The sequence below is a fragment of the Branchiostoma floridae genome, chromosome 13 (assembly GCF_000003815.2).
Source record: "Branchiostoma floridae strain S238N-H82 chromosome 13, Bfl_VNyyK, whole genome shotgun sequence".
NCBI classification, from domain to species: Eukaryota; Metazoa; Chordata; class Leptocardii; order Amphioxiformes; family Branchiostomatidae; genus Branchiostoma; species Branchiostoma floridae.
This window is the reverse complement of record NC_049991.1, coordinates 8,720,663-8,741,591: the sequence shown is the minus strand read 5'-3', so window position 1 is coordinate 8,741,591 and position 20,929 is coordinate 8,720,663. Positions and strand designations below refer to the sequence as shown.

The 20,929-nt window shown below is 38.5% G+C and overlaps 3 protein-coding genes across 4 annotated transcripts in view; 2 read left to right on the top strand and 1 right to left on the bottom strand.

Annotated features, from left to right (window-relative positions):
• The window catches only part of LOC118429445 (allene oxide synthase-lipoxygenase protein-like), a 22,603-nt gene extending 13,694 nt beyond the window's left edge, over positions 1-8,909 (top strand). Inside the window, exons 14-19 of the mRNA XM_035839930.1 lie at positions 2,971-3,085; positions 3,437-3,551; positions 4,439-4,527; positions 5,075-5,248; positions 6,744-6,907; positions 7,584-8,909. Coding sequence (XP_035695823.1) covers positions 2,971-3,085; positions 3,437-3,551; positions 4,439-4,527; positions 5,075-5,248; positions 6,744-6,907; positions 7,584-7,701 — 775 coding nt within the window. The 3' untranslated portion in view covers positions 7,702-8,909. The remainder of the gene's footprint in view (positions 1-2,970; positions 3,086-3,436; positions 3,552-4,438; positions 4,528-5,074; positions 5,249-6,743; positions 6,908-7,583) is intronic.
• Positions 8,910-10,990: 2,081 nt separating this feature from the next.
• Positions 10,991-20,095, bottom strand: LOC118428462 (BTB/POZ domain-containing protein KCTD5-like). The gene is made up of 6 exons (XM_035838538.1): positions 19,833-20,095; positions 17,469-17,577; positions 16,723-16,814; positions 15,406-15,501; positions 14,136-14,267; positions 10,991-13,590 (listed from the first exon to the last, which is right to left on the bottom strand). The coding sequence occupies exons 1-6, from the start codon at positions 20,052-20,054 to the stop codon at positions 13,561-13,563; spliced, it is 681 nt and encodes a 226-aa protein (XP_035694431.1). The 5' UTR covers positions 20,055-20,095; the 3' UTR covers positions 10,991-13,560.
• Positions 20,096-20,178: 83 nt separating this feature from the next.
• LOC118428463 (ADP-ribosylation factor-like protein 6-interacting protein 1) overlaps positions 20,179-20,929 on the top strand; it is a 7,044-nt gene continuing 6,293 nt past the window's right edge. For both annotated transcript variants that reach the window (XM_035838540.1, XM_035838539.1), the window contains exon 1: positions 20,179-20,296. In XM_035838540.1, coding sequence (XP_035694433.1) covers positions 20,258-20,296 — 39 coding nt within the window. In that variant the 5' untranslated portion in view covers positions 20,179-20,257. The remainder of the gene's footprint in view (positions 20,297-20,929) is intronic.

Below are 20,929 nucleotides of genomic sequence, written 5' to 3'. Positions count from 1 at the left end.
GTGTGTGTGTGTGTGTGTGTGTGCGTGTTCGTTCAAAGTCCATGCTCTGCCCCAGGTGCTGAGCTCTATGAAGAGAAAGTAGCTCGTACCATGACACCATTTGTATGTATTTGGTATTTACCCGCGATCCACCGTAACGCAAGGCGAACAGATTGTATTGCTTAATCAACTAGAGTTCCACGAACACATACCTTCGCCAAATAATCACGCCTTTATTCAAGACTTTCAGGTTTCATTCATGTATTCCTTAAGAGTACCTATTCCGAAAGCAACGGACTGCATGAACGTGTGTTTGCAGCGGTTGGAAGTTCCATCTTATCCATCCCAACTAACCTCGGGTAGTGTTGTCCACAAACAAATTAAAAAACACACATACATACACAGACGCTGCAGTACAGTAGGTAAACGGTAGGAAAACCATTTTGGAACTTGACCTTCCTTTCCACAATAGGTACTTCCTAAGTTCACACCTTCTCAATTTATGCTCTTGACAGACGACAGACCCACACCACGCCATTTTTTTTACCGAAATCAGGTCTTACCCTAAAATGTAGGGGATTTGTAGACTTTCTTCATCAATTATGTAAATAAGCACCTGATTAACATAATTAGCATTTCATTACATAAATGAAATTCGCATGATTTATTTCTAATAATGTTCACCAAGCGTCATAATGCTGTAAGTATGAAATAGAATTATTACATTTTCTCATTAACTTTGCAAATGAGGATGCCATCTGCATAATTAATAATAAAGTTTATTGCAAATTCATGCCCATTGGGCTAATTGCAAGAAAAGAATGACTAATTACATGAGATGAATAAATGTGGTCTGAATACATGTAGATAAACTAAATTCTAACACAACACCTCCGTTCCTCTAACCGCTACTCAAATACCAAATAACATTAATATCTATTGACAGTTCTTTCTTTCTCAGTTACATATGTGACAAGTTTGAAAGTCCTACCATGGAATGCAGTGGATTTATAAACTTTCCTCATTAATTATGCAAATCAGCTGTTAATTTGCATAATTAGTACCTCATTATGTAGGTCTCCACTCAGGCTATCTGCATACCAAAAAAATCATGACGATCTGTCAACATCTTCTCGAGTTATTCTCGTCCAAAGTCGACTGAAATTAAGGAAATCAGAGGCTGCAGTTCCAAACAAGCCACCATGGGGGGGGGGGGGGGCAAACTTGCATGACTTCCTCCCTGCCCAAAGATGTATCCACTAGTCAAAAATCATCAACCTGCCACTTGAGGATAATTTTAGCGCCAACTTTGACGCTCCGCTGCAGTACCCAACTTGTCGCAAGGATGCCCATCATCGAACCTGACCTTTGGTTTACCAACCCCTAACTAACTACCAAATATCATTGAAAAAGATCCAAAGAGTCTAGAGTTATCTTGTTCGCAACCGCACACGCGCACACACTTCTCCCGCTGCAATGCCGACGAAAAGTGCCAGGTGAACCATTTTCGAACAACACCTCCGTTCCTCTAAACGCTACTCAAATACCAAATATCATTAAATTCCATCCACACATCCAGCTGCTCGAGTTATATGCGATTGACCTACATATTGTGACACAGAAAAATTTTCTACCCAAAATATAACCTTCTTGACGAAGATAATAATGTCAACGCGTAACTGTTAGTAAATAAAAACCTCTAAAGATACATACGTCACAACCATTTTAAATGTGATAAAGGACAATTGATTATTTTGCTAGGAATATCACTTTCCGTGTCTTCGTTGCTTCATAATTGATATTTTGCATAAAATTTGACAACTATTTTTATCTTCGCCAAGAAGATTATGTTTTCTGTTACATGGGTCTGGATGTATAGGTCAACAACATATAAGTCGAGAAATTGTGAATGGATATTTTTGCCTTTTTGTAGTGTGTAGCGGTTGTGGAAAGGCATGCCTAGTTCAAAAACGGTTTACCTGGCGTTTTCCTACGGTACAGCAGCGAGCTTGGTATTTTTTGCGGTTTGTTTTGGGCAGCATAAGTCAAAATGCAGCTGGGGGATTTTCGCGATATTTGGTAGGTGTGCAGCGGTTGTGGAGAGGATTGTCATGTGCGAGAATGGTTTAGCTAGCTTTTACCTATTGTTCTGTAGCTGGCTTTGTACGTAAGTGCGTTTGTCTGTATACAACATAACTCGAGATGTTCTTGATGAATGTTGATGATATTTGGTGGATAGGTAGGGTCGCAAAAAGGGAGGTCTAATTCGATAATGGGCCTCTTGGCAACTGGTTTTGGTACTGCAACTGCAACTTTTGAGAAGGATAACTTCAGAGGGCATTGATGGATATTCTTTGTTTTGGTAGGTAGGTACCTCGGATGATAATCAACATAATGAGATGCAAATTATACAAATCACTATCTATTTTGAATAATTACTTCTGTGACCGCTGCATTCATTGTTAACGTTGGTACATGTAATTTACAGCTGGTGTCTTTAGATCTAAGTCAATTGGTCAACATGATACAGTTCGGGCATTATTGTAGTTGGGCTATTGGAAAACAAGACTGGTTTCATGAAAATAACTTAAGTGAATCTGATGATAGACCTAGGGAGATGCTAATTATGTAAAAAAGGAGCTTATTTGCATAATTGATGAAATCCGATGCATTCCATGATAGTACAGGTTGTACTATGTGTCATCTGTCACTGAGAAAGAAAGGAATATCGATGAATATCAACTATGCAAATAAGGACCTCATTTGAATGATTAATGAGAACAAACTTAAATACTATGTTGGTAAATGATAGGAATTTTTACCATCGCCAAAAACAGGTTACGGTATGTTTTTGGTTGTGCCATGGTGAAGTGGCTGCAGTGTGGTTGTGTATGTATGTCATTAGCATAACTCGAAAAGCTGATTGAGACCTTAGACTTAGAGTCCCGAATAAAGAAACTATCCATAACAAGCCTTGATTATTTGGCGAAGGTATGTGTTTCGTGAAACTCTAGTTTTCATTAAATTAATGATTCGCTGCTACAGACTGAAGACCTGGCGGCTTGATGTGGATGGAACACTTCCTGCAGATTTGAAAAATCGAGGGGTGAGAACAGATTTTAACAACTTTTCTGTCGAAAACTTCACACAACTCGTATTATTGTCCTTCTTCACTCATTTCAGTTTATACATAACTACACCAATACGCGCTGTTACAGTTATAGTTGTCATAAGGTATGATACATACGCTGAGGACCTAAGAATATGGTGACTTGCATATGTTATTTATCTTGTAGATTGTATTGTATCCTAATGTTGCAAAAGTCGGCCCTTTTTTTACTATAAAGACAATTCCATTGTCTATATCCTAATCGTCATCATAATCAATACTGAATTCACTTAATTCGCCATGTATTGATCCATATACAAACATCCATATACTTCTGCAAATGTTCAGGTGGACGACGTGAAAACGCTGCCCAAGTACTATTACCGTGACGACGCTCTGCAGTTGTACCACATTATCAAGAACTACGTCACCAGCGTCGTGAAGATTTTCTACGACGATGGGAGTAAGTATGCAGATATGACATGTCATGTTTATTTTGTCCTTTAAACCTATATATATATATATATATATATATATATATATATATATATATATATACATGTACATACAGTTACCGTGAGTACGTAAATTTTTCTTTATGGAATCATGCTGTATACTTTTCTATTAGTATTACAACATCGCTGAATAAACATGTGAAAAGTGTAGGCACCAACAGTACCTTGATGATTCGCCGGTCATCTATATCATTATTACGAAGCATTTATAGTGATAGCATAGCTCCTGATATTTTGTTTATCCACCTCTTCGCTTGTAACACTACTTAATAGTATCTAGTCTTTAGTATTCCACGTAATACTATCGAATCACTGCATTTAGCACATATTGGCAAGAACATGCAAATAAAGGTCTCTCTATTATACATGGACATGTACTAATGTTAAGAATTGGTGGTTGGCATTGTTTCTCTTTCTCTTATTCCTCTTCATTCATGGTGAGACGTAAGGGTACCGGTGTGACTTTAAATATTTTTTTGGTCTGCCCTGTGCCACAGCCTGAGCTGATGACCAGAAGGGCCGTGGACGCCAGGTCATCTGACACTGTTCTCCTCCACGTGGTTTCGGGTTCTCTTCTTTTTTCTTCCATCTGTTCTCCAGTTTAGGATAACCTTAGGTATTCTGTCATTACCAGTACATGCATGGTCAAGCCATTTCAACCTCTTTGCATGACAGTGATTCCAGTAGTCTTCTACATTCAGTTTAGCTATAGTAGGTCGTCACTGTTTCTTGCTGACTAAATAAATATTGTCTGTCTACAACTCGTATCATGGTTTTTCACGAGAATCAAACACAGACGAGATATTTTTGCCATTTCTTGTTTTGTTTTTCTTAGACAATTCTGCCAAGCTGAAGAAAGACAATGAGATACAGGCCTGGGCAAGGGCTCTCGTTTCTACATCCGATGGAAAAATTGCTGTCAAGGTCATTATCCCTTTAAATGTTCTATACCTCAATCTTTTTGATACCTGATATTATGGTTTATTTATCAACGTGCCATTATATTTACTTAACATGTAATTACTGTTTGGAAAATTATCTGCGAGTGACGCTCAATGACAGGAGATGAGGCAAGGGCTAAAACAGAAAATGTTTTGCTTTGTTGTATCTAAAAGGCAGTTCTCAATTTCATACCTACGACTTTGATACAACTTACCGTACTGAAAGATATGTTGTTAATTAAGATGTATGATGATTTATCTTAACTTAGTGCTTTGGTCATGCTGGTGTTTTTTTTTCCTTCAAGAAAATGACTCTTTGCTGAAGCTTCGTCATTCAAAAGAATATATTTACACGTCAACCGTCACCGAACAGTGTCGGGGGCCGGTACAAACTTCACAACACCTTTGACCCAGTGCTCACGTCACACTTTCTGAAAGTGACGTGTACTGAATTACCGGTTTCTCAGTTATCCTTACCCCCAATTCTTATGTTGGAGCTTTCATAATGATTCCATTCAAATCACACGCAGGGAATTCCTGGAAATGGACAATTCTCTAACCTTGATCAGCTGATCCAAACCGTCACCTCCGTCATCTTCACCAGCAGCGTGCAGCACGCAGCCGTCAACTTCATGCAGTGGGACCAGTACGGCTTCGTGCCCAACATGCCGCTCATGTTAGAAGGAAACCCGCCCAGGAATAAGGTCATTCAATGACACAAACTAGTAGTCTGTGTTACACAAAACCTTGCTTCAGAGGCTGGTTAAATGTGGTACATGTACAGTGCCAATATGAGTTTTGTCGTGGAAAACCACTAACCACAGACTCAAACACTACATTCATTGGTCCCAGACAGTACTACATTCATTGGTCCCAAACAGTTTTAAGTCTAACTATACTTTGTCCAGTCAAGGAGGTTATATAGTGCTTCAAGAGGCATGAGGCTAATATCTTTTAACACGTTTTCTTAGTTTCTTCCACTGGCAAATGACGATGAGGTATTTGAACGAGAATCATAAATTTTGTAATGACTTAAAAGCAAAACTCGTGCCCCTTAAAACACGTACCTTCAGAGCACCTCTGATGTATTTTGCTTGTTACCTCCATGAAATGTCATGGAATGGAGGTTATATTTTCTGTTATGTGTCTCTGTCTGTGTAGATGATTACTCAAGAACGGCTAGATGGATTGGTTTCATACTTGTTGTGTTGGTGGGGTGTGATGAAAGCTCGAATCGATGAGATTTTGGGAGCCGTATCTGTCGTTATGATCGATGTAATAATATCAGAAATCACCCCTAAATTTGAGATATATTGGTACAGGCATCGTGCTTTATGTGTTTGTTAATGGGCTTAGCTCCAAGCAGATGGTGAGGTGACAGCTGTTTAAAATGCCATTAGGTCCTCTCATCTGGGTTGGGTGTCAGAAGTTTTATGGGCGACACAGATGTTCTGATTTTGTTACGATAAGGGACAGTTGTTAGTTGTCTCTTTCGTAGCCAATGGTACTTGTTTTTTTAGCAGACGGGGTTGGCGCCAAGTATTCATCTTACAGTTGGTGTAGGGCTGTCAGAGGAAAGTGTGCATCTCGTTTTTGTACCGTGTGAACAGTTGATGTTATGACATATTGGTGGAAAATCAAATCACCATCTGACTAAAGTTGGCCACATCCCTTCTTCTTTCTGAGTTTCCCAACTTCCTCCCACCACACAGCTCTGAGGCACATATATAGGGTGACCGCTCTATGTTCGACATGTAACCGCACATAGTCGAACCTCAATAATGCTGACAACCTCAGACATTTTAAATGCCAAACATCAAGCTTAAGGAACACCACGCTACCATATGCCGTCGACCTCTTAAATGCACATTACACAATTAAGTGTCACATTTTGATAATTACTAATCAGATGGACATCCTCTGTGTCCTTAAATAAATACACCACTACTTTCCCATAACATTTATATTATATAACCATTACTCTCAAATACAACCGACTATAAACATACATACCATCCACAAAAAAGCAATAAATATTTCATGGAGGTATGAGGTCCCCGAACTCTAGTTTTCAATTGTAATGTGCATTATTCTTATCAACAACTTATCCTTATACTACTATACATGTACGTAGGTACACACGTACATGAGGAAACGCATCTAAATTCGCTGATGGTTTATGAATGTGTTTTTCCACAGGATGTCCTGACAGAACAGGATATCCTGAATGCCCTTCCCGGAAAGAGCAAAACTGCTGAGATCAACCTTCTGACGGACGTCCTCAGTGAGCGAGCAACAAGGCCTTTGGGAAACTTCCTTGTTCCATACCTAGAAGGTCCCCAAGTGCTGCAGTTCGTGCAAAGGTATTGAATGTTTCTGTTTTTCGTCGCAACATTTAGTTGCAATGTACAGCCGGACACACTTAATATGTCGCCACAATAAAAGGTAAGGATAACAGTAAAGGTAAATAAAAATACTTTACTTGGAAGTTATGAAATGAGGAAATGTTTTCCAGCCCATGTGGTTCCGGGTAATTGCAAGTAGTCATTGTAGAAGCAATTGATATCTGTCAAAATGTTTGGACATAAGTAGGATTGTTTAGACAGAAACGACGATCCTGCAAGAGGTAAATGAATCAAAACATTTTATGACCGTTTTCCAGTGTTTCATCGACATAACATCGGCATGTTGATATATTCAGATATTGTTACTCCTATGTCACCCCTGTTTGTACAATGCATGTATACATGTATATAACAGACGTAGAAGACCTCACGAAAGTTTTTTTGTGTCAATAAGGATTATTATACCTTTCGTAGTGACCTAACAGCGTCGTTGACTAGTATATAATCAGAATAGTCTAGGATCCAGCCTTTTTAGCTAGTAGCGATTTTCGGGAGGAAACCAAAGCTTATTAAACAAGGCTGGATTCCATTTCCAGGCTATAATGATAACGCCCTGTTTGATTCTATGCACATAATCGTATATTAATTGAAAATCTAGTTGCATATCAAATGTGTTTTTTTTCTTTTATTTCAGGTTCAATCAGGATTTAGATGCTCTCGCAAACAACATTGCACGTGACAACTCAGCACAGCGTTTCCAGCCTTATGACTACCTGGATCCAAAGCTTGTTCCAAACGCCATCAGCATCTAGGAAATCCGATCCCAGAAATATCAAAGAATCTTTAAACTATCAATATTCACACCCGTACATAACCAGAAAAGCATGTCAAGAATCTGGCAGCCAACCAAAAAAGCACGACATTGCTACATTATTCTGTAGGTGTGACATACTAGTACAAAGAATAGCAACAGCTGTTGTTGACAAAGCTACAAAACATAGTTTGACAATCTCCCTATCTTGTTTAATTTACCAAACAAGATAGAAAGCAAACCTACCATTTCTACTATTTTTTTAAATTTCTTATGATGATGAGTAAATATATATATAATACTCTATTAGGGTGATGAATATTACAAGTTGGCAATGGTCACCACTTTTTGATATGTTTTCAGTAAGAACGTAGTGATGGATATTTCGATCAAGATCATGTTAGGCATTTACTCTGACATCATCGGTGAAGTGTATCTTTTATTTCTCATTTATAATTGTAAGAACTGGCTGGAGGTGGGGTGGATGGCCGTCTCACCTAGAAATCAATAATACAATTTAGATAGCACTTTTCTTCTTTACAGTATAATTACACCTGTCCTTTCTTGTTATACTTTTCGGGTCAGTTTCTATTTACCGACGTTAATCGTGGTCAGAGTGTTCTTATTTACATCTTACCTCTTATTCTGACAAGTTGTTTGACCAGGGAAATAAAATTATATTATCATATCTTAAGATTTTCAAACTGGCAAATGTAATCTCTATCATTCAGCTTTTTCTCTGATGGCCTGATATCAAGTCTACCGTTCTACTGCACTCGGTGCGTAATGTTTCCAGCCTCCGTGTAACGAACTGAGTGCAGTATAGACTGAGTGCAATAGACTCATAGAGCCTGCAAAAAAGGACTTTATAGGCTAGGTCACTATAATTTAAGTTCTCGCTATTGTTGAGAGATTCATATTATGCAAAAAGATGATTGTTATACTGATTTATTCCAAAAGTGTTAGTAGAGGGACTGACATCGTGGTGCTCAGCGCCCAGGGCAGGAACAGGAGAGATGGAACTTGAGTCTTACATTATAGTATTGGCCTCGCTAAGTGAATAGTCAAAGTACTTGGGCTATATAATAAATTGCTGGTACATGATAGAAACATAGGTGACAAACAATATAAACAAGTGGTTTGATGGGTGCTATCATGGATTTCTTACTGGTAATACAACAAGGTTCTTGGTTCGGAAGCATTAGTCTGTATACGAGGGGCATTCAATAAGTAATGTCCCTGACCCATTTCCCATAGCAGGAGATTAATGAAACTTGGCACAATTATTAGTCTTTCTCTACATAGGAACCACCCAGAGTTATGCATTTCTCCCATCATTTGATGTAGCTCTGGACACCGTTCTTGTAGGACATCCCAGGTTGGTCCTCCGACAGGTGCCTCATCAATGTCAGAAGAGGGACGACCAGGTCTGGGAGCTGTTTCCACAGACTTCCGGCCTTGTTTGAATTCAGGATGCCAGCGTTTTACAAGGTCATATGATGGGGCATCATCACCATAAGTTTTTTTCATTTCATCAAAAGTCCCTTTTGGTGTGCGTCCTTTCAAATACAAAAACCGGATCACTGCGCGACACTCAACTTGCTCCATTTCACACCTGGTCCATTTCGCACCTGACTCAGTTCAAACACCAGTAAATCAGTAACCACAATTAGTTCAGAGCTGTTTTTTGCAACATAACCCATAGAGATATGACTCATTACACATGCAACATTTCATCTAGATCAGACAACTGGCAGTGGGTCAGGGGCATTACTTATTGAATGCCCCTCGTACGTACTATTGACTCTGAGCCGGCTTTGATTTTATTAAACTGTGTTATCTCTAAATATGTGGGTCTGTTCTTGCATTCGTTTTTGTTTTATTTTTCATTATCAGTTGTCTTCCATGACATTGGGGCACCCTCAAGCCAATGGGAATTGTGGGTAATCTGCCTCATGGAAAAGACCAAGGTGGATTGTGTTGATACATGATTACATATGAGGCTTCCTAGGGGCTTGTTGATTTGCGTAATAAAATGTACACATAAAAATGATAACAGTATTGAGGTACATGGTAGATTTGGTATATTCATACTAGTGACACATGTAGGTTAGATACTGTCGTTAAGAGATAGTCATGGTTTATGCAAAATATGTAAACCTGTTTTATCCTGTCCTATCAACTACAGAAATGATCTTTTTTGATTACTGGTTTTCTCTGCACAAATTCATCCCTTTGCCGTTTATGTCCTTAGCCAACACCAAGTTCTGACAAGCTATCTAACAAATAACAAAAATGAAGACAAAATCTACATTGACAAAGTGGCAAAAATCAACCAGACAGGACTAACAGTGTGATCAATTGTTTTATTGTTGAAAAATCAAGTCACATACTTGGCTTGTGCTTGTTAAAAATATCTTTCTGCTTGGTTTTTTCATCAAGTGAATAACATCTAATACTTAAGTCATGCAGGGTTTGGCTTGTAGAAAACATGTACGAGTACTTCACAAGTGCATGCAGGATTTCGTCTTTTGCTTCTTGGTCCCCTATTCCACAGTAGATGCCAAACCAAAGGAAATGGTAAGCAACACACGAGAAGTAGAAAACCTGGTGCAAGTGGCATTTTCACATGGAATGGTTTCTGTTATTCAATACATTGTCATGAAGTTAACAAATCTTAATGTTTCTACAGGGAAAGTACTATCCCTTGTTACACATAGAATAGTTGTATTTTACTATGGTCATTCCAAGAAATGCCAGTTGCATCTGGGTGCAGTGTTACAACATATACCCTGATATACATGTGCTCCAACATACATGTAGACATATACATGTAATCTGATATATATTATATAATGTGTACTCTTTACACACACATACACATGTATTGCCATACATGTATCTGTCATACATGTACCTGTAAACCAATATAAATGTACGGACATGTACTATGATAAACGTGTCCTCTGATACACATGCTTTACCAAGATGGGTGTGATTGGGGTAAGGAAGATAGGGTACATTTTTTGTTACTTCAGCGAGGTTGGGAGCACTTGGCACTTTGCAGACTTTTTTTCTCAAGTGGACGTTCAAACTACTGAACATCAAACTGCCAATCATACGACATATGGCTTGACGACAATTCACCTGACAGCACCAGCTGCCATGCGTACATAGTAACACAGCATTCTTAAACTCTATTCTCTCCACCTGTCACTCAACTATCAATCACTAGACAGGACCAAGGCTTCCCTCTCTGACCAACCAATGAACACAGGGACACAACATTCAGCATTTAGTACAAAGACTTCACAGTATAATAGTGTCCATTGTTTGTACCATACTCGTCATTTTGATACTGAAGTTCTCAGGTCAACTCATACAATACCTATAGGTACACTAAGGCAGTCACATTAAAACACATGTGCAATTGAGGCCTTCTCAACATCTTGAACACCTGGATATCTTAAGTGCGTATACCTCAGTGATGTCATGCACTTGTAGATCTCTTCAAGTTTTTTTTCTAATGTGGCTGTCTTAGGGTATTCAAAGGGATTGTAAGAGCTGATGTAGAATTTGGAGAGAATATCTTCTTTAGCCCATCCACTCCCATATAGCACTTTAAAAAATCAAGTTAAGTCTGCTGCACAAAATCCCAACATCTAGAAATTAGAAATTGTCCAAAAGGAAAGAACATAAACATTGGTGCATTTCTCATCAATAACAGTGTTTCTATGTATCCTGTGACTCTACAGTAATGAATGTGAATTGCACATGAATTACAAAATGGATATCAAGTAACACGTCAAAATACATTTGTCATTTGTTCCTATTCTAAGAGATATATCTTAATCCATTCACATCCAAGTTGTGTAAAACTGCACAAGCGTACAAGTATGCCAAACGTGTGAAAACATCTTAAGCTTGTCCCACAATTCGAATCTCACATTGAAATTAACGGTTAAAAGTCATAACAACATAATACAAACAAGCTTATAGCAATTATAGCATACAAAGTGAATAACATCAATATCTGTTAAACAGAGGAAAAGCCACATAGCCAGTACTACAGCTTCCCTTTGCAAAATGTTTTCTAACCTACTCAAAAATATCTTTCCAACAATCCACCTGGTTTAGTGTTGTCAATGGAGTCAGATTTTAAACACAGTGAATAATTTAGAAACCAAGCTCCTTCAGATACTCAATTGTTTAAGACTGACAAAAACATCTGCATCACACAAAGTCAACCCTGCCTACCTTGCTTGTATTACCTATGCACCCACCCTGGTGAATCTGTCCTTCTCAGGGCTTTAGCCAATCAGAAACTCTTCAGATAATTAGATTAGCAGTGTTGGATTGCGATTGGATAACACTTCAAAGGGACAGATTGTACACCTGTGTACCAGGGTAGCTGCTTGGGTAACAAAAACTAACTGCAGTTCTATGTGTCGATGTGGCTTATCTCAACCACACATTTGTGTAGAAGCTTACAGACAGAAAAAAATTGTTAGCGCAGTTTTTGGCTATCAAGGCTGCTATACACATAAAGTCTTAGGTATGGCTGTTGCAACATTCACAAATTATGACCAAAAACAACAAACAAGTAGTAGAGCATACGTGGAACAGGAATTGATTTTCAGAAGAAATCATTGTAGTGTATATGAATGGTTGACTTTCATTCACACATACACACAGACACACCCACACATGTAGATACACACGTACCACTGCAATTGTTGATGCACATGTGCACATAAAGACCCACTTATAAATTTCTCAGTACTCACATTCGCATGTCCTCTCATACACAATACATAGATTGTCCTCTAATTTGGACCTAATTTGATGCCATCAAGTTTCAACATTACCAGAAGAAATTTGTCCACACGTTGCCCAATTTCTGGTCACAGACGGACTCTTCTTAGGAGAGTCCATGGTTACATTTACAAAAATCTCACTACGCAAGGAGACAATAACATGACTACGATAAGAAAGAGCACGTCATACTAACACACCATACCAACTAATCTGGCTAAAAGAGAACTTCTCTTTTAAGGTGTCCACATTAGGAACCTCTAGTTATGTTGAACATTTTTACAGGAAACGTCAAAACACGATGGCTTGAAGGCCATGGATGGCACACCAAATATCTAACCCTTCAGAGACAATATTCATCACATTTGGTACCGAATAAAGGTTCCTTAGGAGACTGACTTAAGTTTGCAGTCGGCTCTCTGCAAGGCAAATTATCAATTAATGCAACATTGTTTCATATGAGTAACATTGTTATACACTGTATATGAGTTCACTGTACAGAAGTACGGACTGTAGCTCTCTGCCTGTCATTTTAAGATTGAAAAGGTCCTTTCTACTGATAACAATTCCGCATACACACTAAGGATAGCTAGTACCTGAAATAAAGTTGTTATAACTCAAACATGTACATGTGGCATATTGTCTTCACAGTGCTTGTACTTTAGAGTGCACTACACAGATTTTCTTGGGTTCTAAAGAAAGTAAAGAACTTGTCAATAACAACTAAAGAATAAAAGCTCCAGCAGAACTTGAAAGATTACTAGTGTCCCACTTTAAGTGCAGTGTTTTTATACAACTCATAAAAACGCACAAATCATGACGAGCATTTCGACGATTAGATAGTACAGAAACAATACAGTCATACGCACGCACATCATAATATCTAAACCAACGTCACATCCAAACCACGTTCCGCTGCAAATAGTTTCCCCTTGATTTCAAGAACTGTGTACATGTGAAGCAAGGGGTGGGGTCGAACTGAGAGGTACTCCTCTTGAGGCTTTGTTGAATGTGTTTGGCAGATCAGAAACTTTTCACTCCATTTCTACATTCTGGAACCCCTCTCTCGCAACTCCTGTGTGGAGAGATGATACAGAGATCGCATCAGTAAAGTGACTCTGCCCCAGAGGCATTGCCAAAAACATTCATACATGTAAAGACCTCAGCACTCATAGGTGTCTTAAAAATGTATTTAAATCTTTTGGAACTGTGTAGTTTTTCTTATAAATCTTCAACAACAAAGGAAATGTCTGATTGGTAAATTATAACTAAAAATATTTTCTACCAAATCAAAATGTATGCCAGTCCCTTGTTATGATAAAAACAATGTAAACACAGAATTGCTTTGTAGCTAACGACTATGTACAGCAAATGACAAAATTAGCCATACCTCTTTCAATGATAAATGTTACAACTTATATGAAAAATCTCTTTTCTTTAAACAAGTTGGAAACACTGATAATAATTATACAATATTGTACTTTTGAAAAACTGCTTGGTTCAGTATGTTGGCCCCAGTGCCCTTTGAAGCATGTATCAAGTTGGCAATATGTGGTCATTGGGCTAAATAAAGAATACATGAAAATGAAAATACAAGTAACTGTAAGATTACTACCATACCTTGACTTTCTCCGTGTCTGTCTGTGTCTCTACCACCCCGTTCAATGTGTTGTCGTATTCACGTGACACCACGCACAAAAACTCTGCCTGGTCTTCGTTGCCATAGTTGTACGATGATCCAATGTTGATCAACTAGAAAACGACAAAAGGAGAGATGGACATTACTGTACAGTAAGGGTGGGTACCAGTACAGAAAATTCAGGTGCAGGTCCAGTTCAGATTCAGAGGATTGGGTCCCAGTCTGGACATGAACCTAATTATTTGTGAAAACTCAGATAGATAGATAGATAGATAGATAGATGGTGTTTATTGGGAACTCACAGTGTCAGAATTCTTGTGAATGGATGATACTCAGAACAGTATCCAACTTCCACTGGAGTTTTAAAATCCTATCTTCATGTAAATTCTGTATGTTTGACTGAAGAAACTGTAGAAATGACTCAACTCTACTCTACTTCGATATTGTCCTTTTCTTGAACTGGTAAGCGCCATATGTGTAAACCCATGGTAATATAATCTGGTCATTTTCTACTTGGTGCAAATCCGGTCTACTGATTTTTTTCAGGTCCATTTTTTTCGGACTGGTCCAACATGAAAAACTGGTACCCACCCCTACGGTACAACTTTATATGATTTACCAGCTTGGAGCAGGCAGGTTGAGACTGAAAGCGCTAGGGTAAACCATTTAATGTAAATACAGAGGGAAAAGATTCTAAAATGTTTGGGATATATTGTAGACATGTACTTGTCCTATTACGATCTCAGCTGACCTTCACCACATTGTATGATGATATTGCTTTGGTTAATTTGTATCAAGACTGATTTTACAGCATAAATGTAAGCAGATGCTAGCATGCTGCTATGTGTCCAAGCATTACAGGCTTTACAGCTAAGGGAATCACTAAGGAAGTTCCAAAAATTCTTCAAATTAAATCCCCTGGCTTTGGATTCCACTACTTTCCATAACGGGAATAACTTAAAGGCCATTAAGAATTGGCATCATCAACCTTTTCAATCCTACACATTAATTAACAAAAAAATAACATTCCAATCTGCTTTTTAAAGAATTTGTTCATCCATGCAAATGCCAAAATATATCAACCCCTTTCTTCTCTAAATGTTGTAATGTAGTTCTTCAAAATGGTAAGAGGCAACATTGTGTTATCAGTTGGGGTACACATGGCATCTCCGAAACAATCCCAAGAACTAAGCACTTCTGAGACTGTCCCCGTGAACAGCTGTGTTGACCAGCGAGTGAAACGTAACGTACCTGTTCGAACTTCCACCCATCAGACATAGTGGAGACCATCTGTGTGAGTTCATCCTCATGGCACTGCAGGACCCGGTAGACATACTTCACAGGCGCCTACAGGGCAGAGTCCAACACTTAATGTTTGTGAGTAGAAACAACATTCAAAACCACTACTTCGACCTTGTACTGAAAGTCATAGTCATAAACTATAGGTATACAATAGCTGTATGTTCCCCGTAAGCTCTTCACACTGCAACGATGCATGTGCTCTGCCTTCCATAGACTTAATGTATAAGATATAGAAAAGTGCTGCAATTCTAAAGGGATTCATACTATCATAGTACTTGTTAACGTTCTTATTTTCTTGGTAGGGGAGGATGTGCTGAAACTGGTAAAAACACAATTATCAACACAATGCCATAACCTGACTACAATTACTTTATTTACTTTCAGTGTGTTGCAGTGTATTTTCTTCTTGGTTTATCTACATGTGTACATGTACTGTGAAGCCATTTACTTTTGTGTTGGTTTTTGGTTTGAAGAAGGAGCAATTTTTACAAAGTTTCCAATTTGTGATTAAAATATTTCCGTAGTCCAGACGTCATAAATGGAAGACATATTCCCAGTGTCATATAAAATTGTGGCAGAGATGTCATGGCAGAAGTTCCAAGATTGACAGTATCCTGCCAATATCACAGTGTGTGTGTGAGAGAGAGATTTTGAGTCATACTCTGAATGACTGCTCATGATTATAGTCAGGGTACAGCAATCACATAACAATATTGACCATTTTTTGGTCTCTTGTGGACGTTGTGGTTAGAACATTTTCTACTTCTGTAACTTTGGTGTAGGGCTTTCCATGTCGGGCACCTAAACTAAAGCCAAAACCAGGACTCCACTCTACATGTTGACATATCTGAGTTATCTGCTTTCAGATAAGGTCCAGAATCCATTGAGGAGAAACATATGGAACTCAGTAATAGCATCAAACGAGAATCATATTTAGCGATAACTCAAGGCCCTGTCACATTCATCAACCATAGAATTAGAGCAAACTGAATTATGGTACTTTTTTCATTGGTGTCAACATCAACATCCTAGGTCAATGTGTAATGAACTGACTGTAGGCATTTCCTCCTGATAATTTCATACAGTATCTTCTTTGGAAAACACAATTATCTCAATTATTTTAGGATGTCCCTAGCGCTATTTTTGTCCAAGGTCAATGTATGATAATGACAACAGCTAGGATTTTTGAACTCAAAACTTCTTGGATAAGAACAGGCCTTGGTCACTAATCACTAGACTACACACACTACTTTGTTAATGCCATACCTGACTCCTTCTGACGTCCCTCTCTCGGATTCTGTCTTTGCACGCTTTGATGAGGGAGCGAATGTTGTAGAACTCTGCCTCCTCAAGGACTCCTGCAAGTTAACACAAGTCAACATCTTCTAAAACACTAGGGGCTCTTTAGCCATAGCCAGGGCTTGAAATACTTCTTTCTGCATACCTGCACTGGTGCAGGTAACATTGAAAATTACCTGCACCAGACAAATTTTGCCTGCACCACTCTGGAAAAAAAAGTATGGATCATACTAAATTGCTGAGGAACCATTGCCTTTTTTCTTTCATACTTAGTAGGTGGTAACTAACAGTCAATGCAGCTAATAACAATCCACATACATGTACAATGTTCACCTGCATCATAGGGCATTTAAGTATAAAGTACATGGACCAGTGCAGGTTAGGTGCAGGTAGACATCAGAAACACCTGCACAGCTCCAATTTTACCTGCACTAACCTGCATATGCAGGTGGTATTTTGAGCCCTGGCCATAGCCGATGCTATAGAGCTAATGACAATGGGGGTTTTGCTATAGTCAAAATGAAGATAATTGACTAATGGGGTAAACATAGAGTACATGTATGTGTATTGTACCCACTGGGATAAAAGTGCAACAGTACAGCTATAGGTGTGATGAGTATTTTGAGCACTGCTAAGTAAAAGTCATCCATTTGCCATCTATGTGTCTTATCTTCTGTACCCAAGGTGTCTTATCTTCTGTACCCAAGGCTTACCTTCCTCTGCGAGATCTTTGTTGATGACGAGCTTGCCGTGTCTCAGGTAGTTCAGAACAGGACCAAAGTAGGTGGGATCTCGGTCTATCAAGTACGCACCCTGCTCATCCTGAAAAACATATAATATATACGCCTCAGTCAAACTACAATGATTCAAACTAGTACATGTATTACATGTTGACTGTAATATGAGTCATCAATGTGCATGTAATACTGGAGGGTATTGCATTCTATAAACACTTAAAGCTTTTTATTGTCTAATAAACATTCAAGATGAACTAGGATTCTACAACTACAAGACTTGTGTTTGGGCATTTGGTAACAACAATTTCTCTGCACCTCTACACCACATCCTGTATGTGTAATTGTATTGGGCATACAGTTCTACTGTCAGAATTCTATGTCTTCTACCATTCGCATGCCACTCCCCTACTTTGTGCTTGAATTTTGGCCTCATTGAAAGTCTTCTCACTCAGTAAGATCTGTTCAAGAGCTGTCTCTTTCTGAAAGTTTCTGTTCATAAGATGGTTCATGCATGTACAGCATGATGCACTGTGGCGCCAACTTGGGGAGTATTGACACCCAGTATTTTGAGCCCTGTTAGGTTCATATTAACTGTTTGAAAACAACCACTCAAATTGCAATTGGCATGTTGAAGACAAATCCATTGAACTTGGAAATACATGTCTTTGTCTTTATTTTCACTCCTACCAACAAATTTTACATGATGCTTTATGTGTATCACTATGTTGCTCTTATAGATCACATGGAATACTACTTGTATCACACGGGCTTCCATTAAATAAAATGAACGCACTTTCCAAGTGTGTCCCCGTTGGAAATTTGAATACTGGATTCAGACTTGGGAACCGAAACTTCTCAACTTTTGTCGTATTTCGTATTCAAGCATGTGTTTTCTCCGGTCGGCATGACTTAATAAAATACAACACAGCATATACCACATCACCCTCCGTTCAAGACCTCTCACGGGTAAGATCACAATCATGCAATCCTACCAGCGATTGAGCTGGTACCTCGGGTGACCGGGAAAATACCGGAGTGGTACTACTAGTATGCTACTGAAGAATCTGAGGAAATTTTGTGCTGTTACTGGCCGAATAATATCACAGTATGGTGGGTTACTAGTAGTTTTATCACAAGATAGTGCAGGTAATCATCAGAAACACACGCACAACTCAAATTTCACTTGCATATGCAGGTGGTATTTAAAGCCCTGTGGTACGGGTTACTTGGTTGCTGTACTTCACATGAAGCTAACTCATCCTGCCTAAGAAGTGTCATATGTTTGTAAAAAGAAAAAAAAAGAAGAAACAATTACTTTTTCTTCATTCAATGTATTGAACAGATTCGTGGTTCATAAGGTATGTATGAATGAGACCAAGCTTGATTCAAAGGTGAAGCCTCTAATTTGAAAAGAGTTCTTGTCTAGACTGTGTTTAGTACATGTTCAGATGCTCATGGGCCTTTCAAGATACTACCTAGGTATGCTCTACACTGCAAATGTGCAGTTGAACTTGAAACCATGAAATTCATGAATCTAGAACTTGTGGATGCCACATGTACGATGCTAGTGTGCTATGCTACAAAGCAACAACACAATCAACAGATACAAATTAAGTGAGCGCCCCATGCGTGATTATGATGAGTTCGCTTCATAAACTTTTTTAGTACAGACCTGGATTGTTATGGCATTAGGTAGCACATCATTTACATATAGTATTAGATTGACACGATGGAGATAAAGTATTAGATACCCATCAATCTTTTATTGATTGGCCGATTTGGTAAACACAGCGTACTGGTACGACATAATATGTTAGGTCTTAGAACAAAACATGTATCAGTTTGTTCGTCAACGACTGGTTTATGAATTTTTCAACGGCAGTTTTTTTAAATGATTCGATCTCACAAGTAGTATCGACATAACGTTTTAGTCCATGCGAAAAATCAAGTATTCATTCCAATTTCATATAGTCCCCGTTCTAAGACTAAGAAACTAAAAAATACAGTCTGAAACAAGTACATAAATTTGACTGGAAGGGGGTACTGGCTACGTCATTATATTTACAAGTCACTTGCTGACTAAAGATATATTTTCTTCAAATACAATATCTATATGAATATAATAGAAGCTTGATACAAAAAAAGGGGGCCACTTTTCTTTCCATCATGTTACAGCACACGACACATGATTTAGATGAGAAAACGATTAACCTGTTTTCCAAACCGTAAAAACTATGCTTTTGTTGTTAATCTAACATTTATTTGTACAAAACATAATTTTCATGGGGAGGGGGGTTAGGACTGGAGGATCCAAGCCCATTCACAACATTTTCAGCCTACCTTGTCAGAATGCAAGTCGGGGTCTTCTTGACACAAACGGAACAAAAACGAGTCAGGCTCGCGACACAACGTCGTCGTGGTCGTCAAAAAGTACGTTCCACCGACATTTAGTTTCACCCATTTGCCTTTCTCGGAGGAACCTTCTCGATTTAGCGGAGGCTTTTGTGATTTTGGAGAGTCAGAACCGTTCACTTTCTTCTCAGAGCTTCCTGAAGCCGCCATGTTGGTAGAAAAACTAGCAATCCTCGCGTCTTCTCGTACTGGGCGAGATTTCATCAAAACGTGATTATGCAAATATCAAAAAGTCTATGAATCTCGTGATTTCTCGCACTAGGCGAGATTTCAAGTACGCGTGATTATGCAAATATTTTCGAAGCTTGACGGGAAGGTAAATAAACAACCAGCTACAAGTAAACACCAGCAAGATGGCGGCAGAGCACCAAAACCGTTATACAGATAAACAGGTAAAAAATTGTATTTTCTTGCCGTTACATCCAGTTTTGACCCGCCATATGAAGTGCATACGGTATATAAAGGAAAAAGGTACCCCAGGCAGCTGTTATGAAATATTGTTTCGATAAATATAGCCGAATATGATAAGGTTTTTGAGCTGACTTTGCGTCAAGGGGAGGGGGGGATGATGATGATGACTAAATATGTCATGACACAATCTGCAAAATGTGCACCGTGTATTCGGTTATAACTGTACTTAATTCCTTACTGATTTCAAACTTTATTTCTGACTTATTGTTAACTGTGCGGAAAGCTTGTCATCACATTTACTTACACTTAACATTTTGTTAGAGAAGTTACTAAATTTTATAATTTATTATGATTCTAAATATCAGCTGGCATTGTAATATGATATACATGGAACCAAGGAGGATCTGTTTTTCTGCCCACCTGTCCTTACCTACCCAAACCAAAACTAAACAGATTTTAAACTGAGCGTTAAAAATGAAGTCTGAGTAACTCAGTTAGAGCAAGTTGACAAAAATCTAACTAACCTCTGAGACAAATAAATTTGAAGTTGCTGATTGAAATCCAGATTTAAGGTTGTATGCGTGCCTTTAGCTCAGGTGTTAGGTAACTTAATT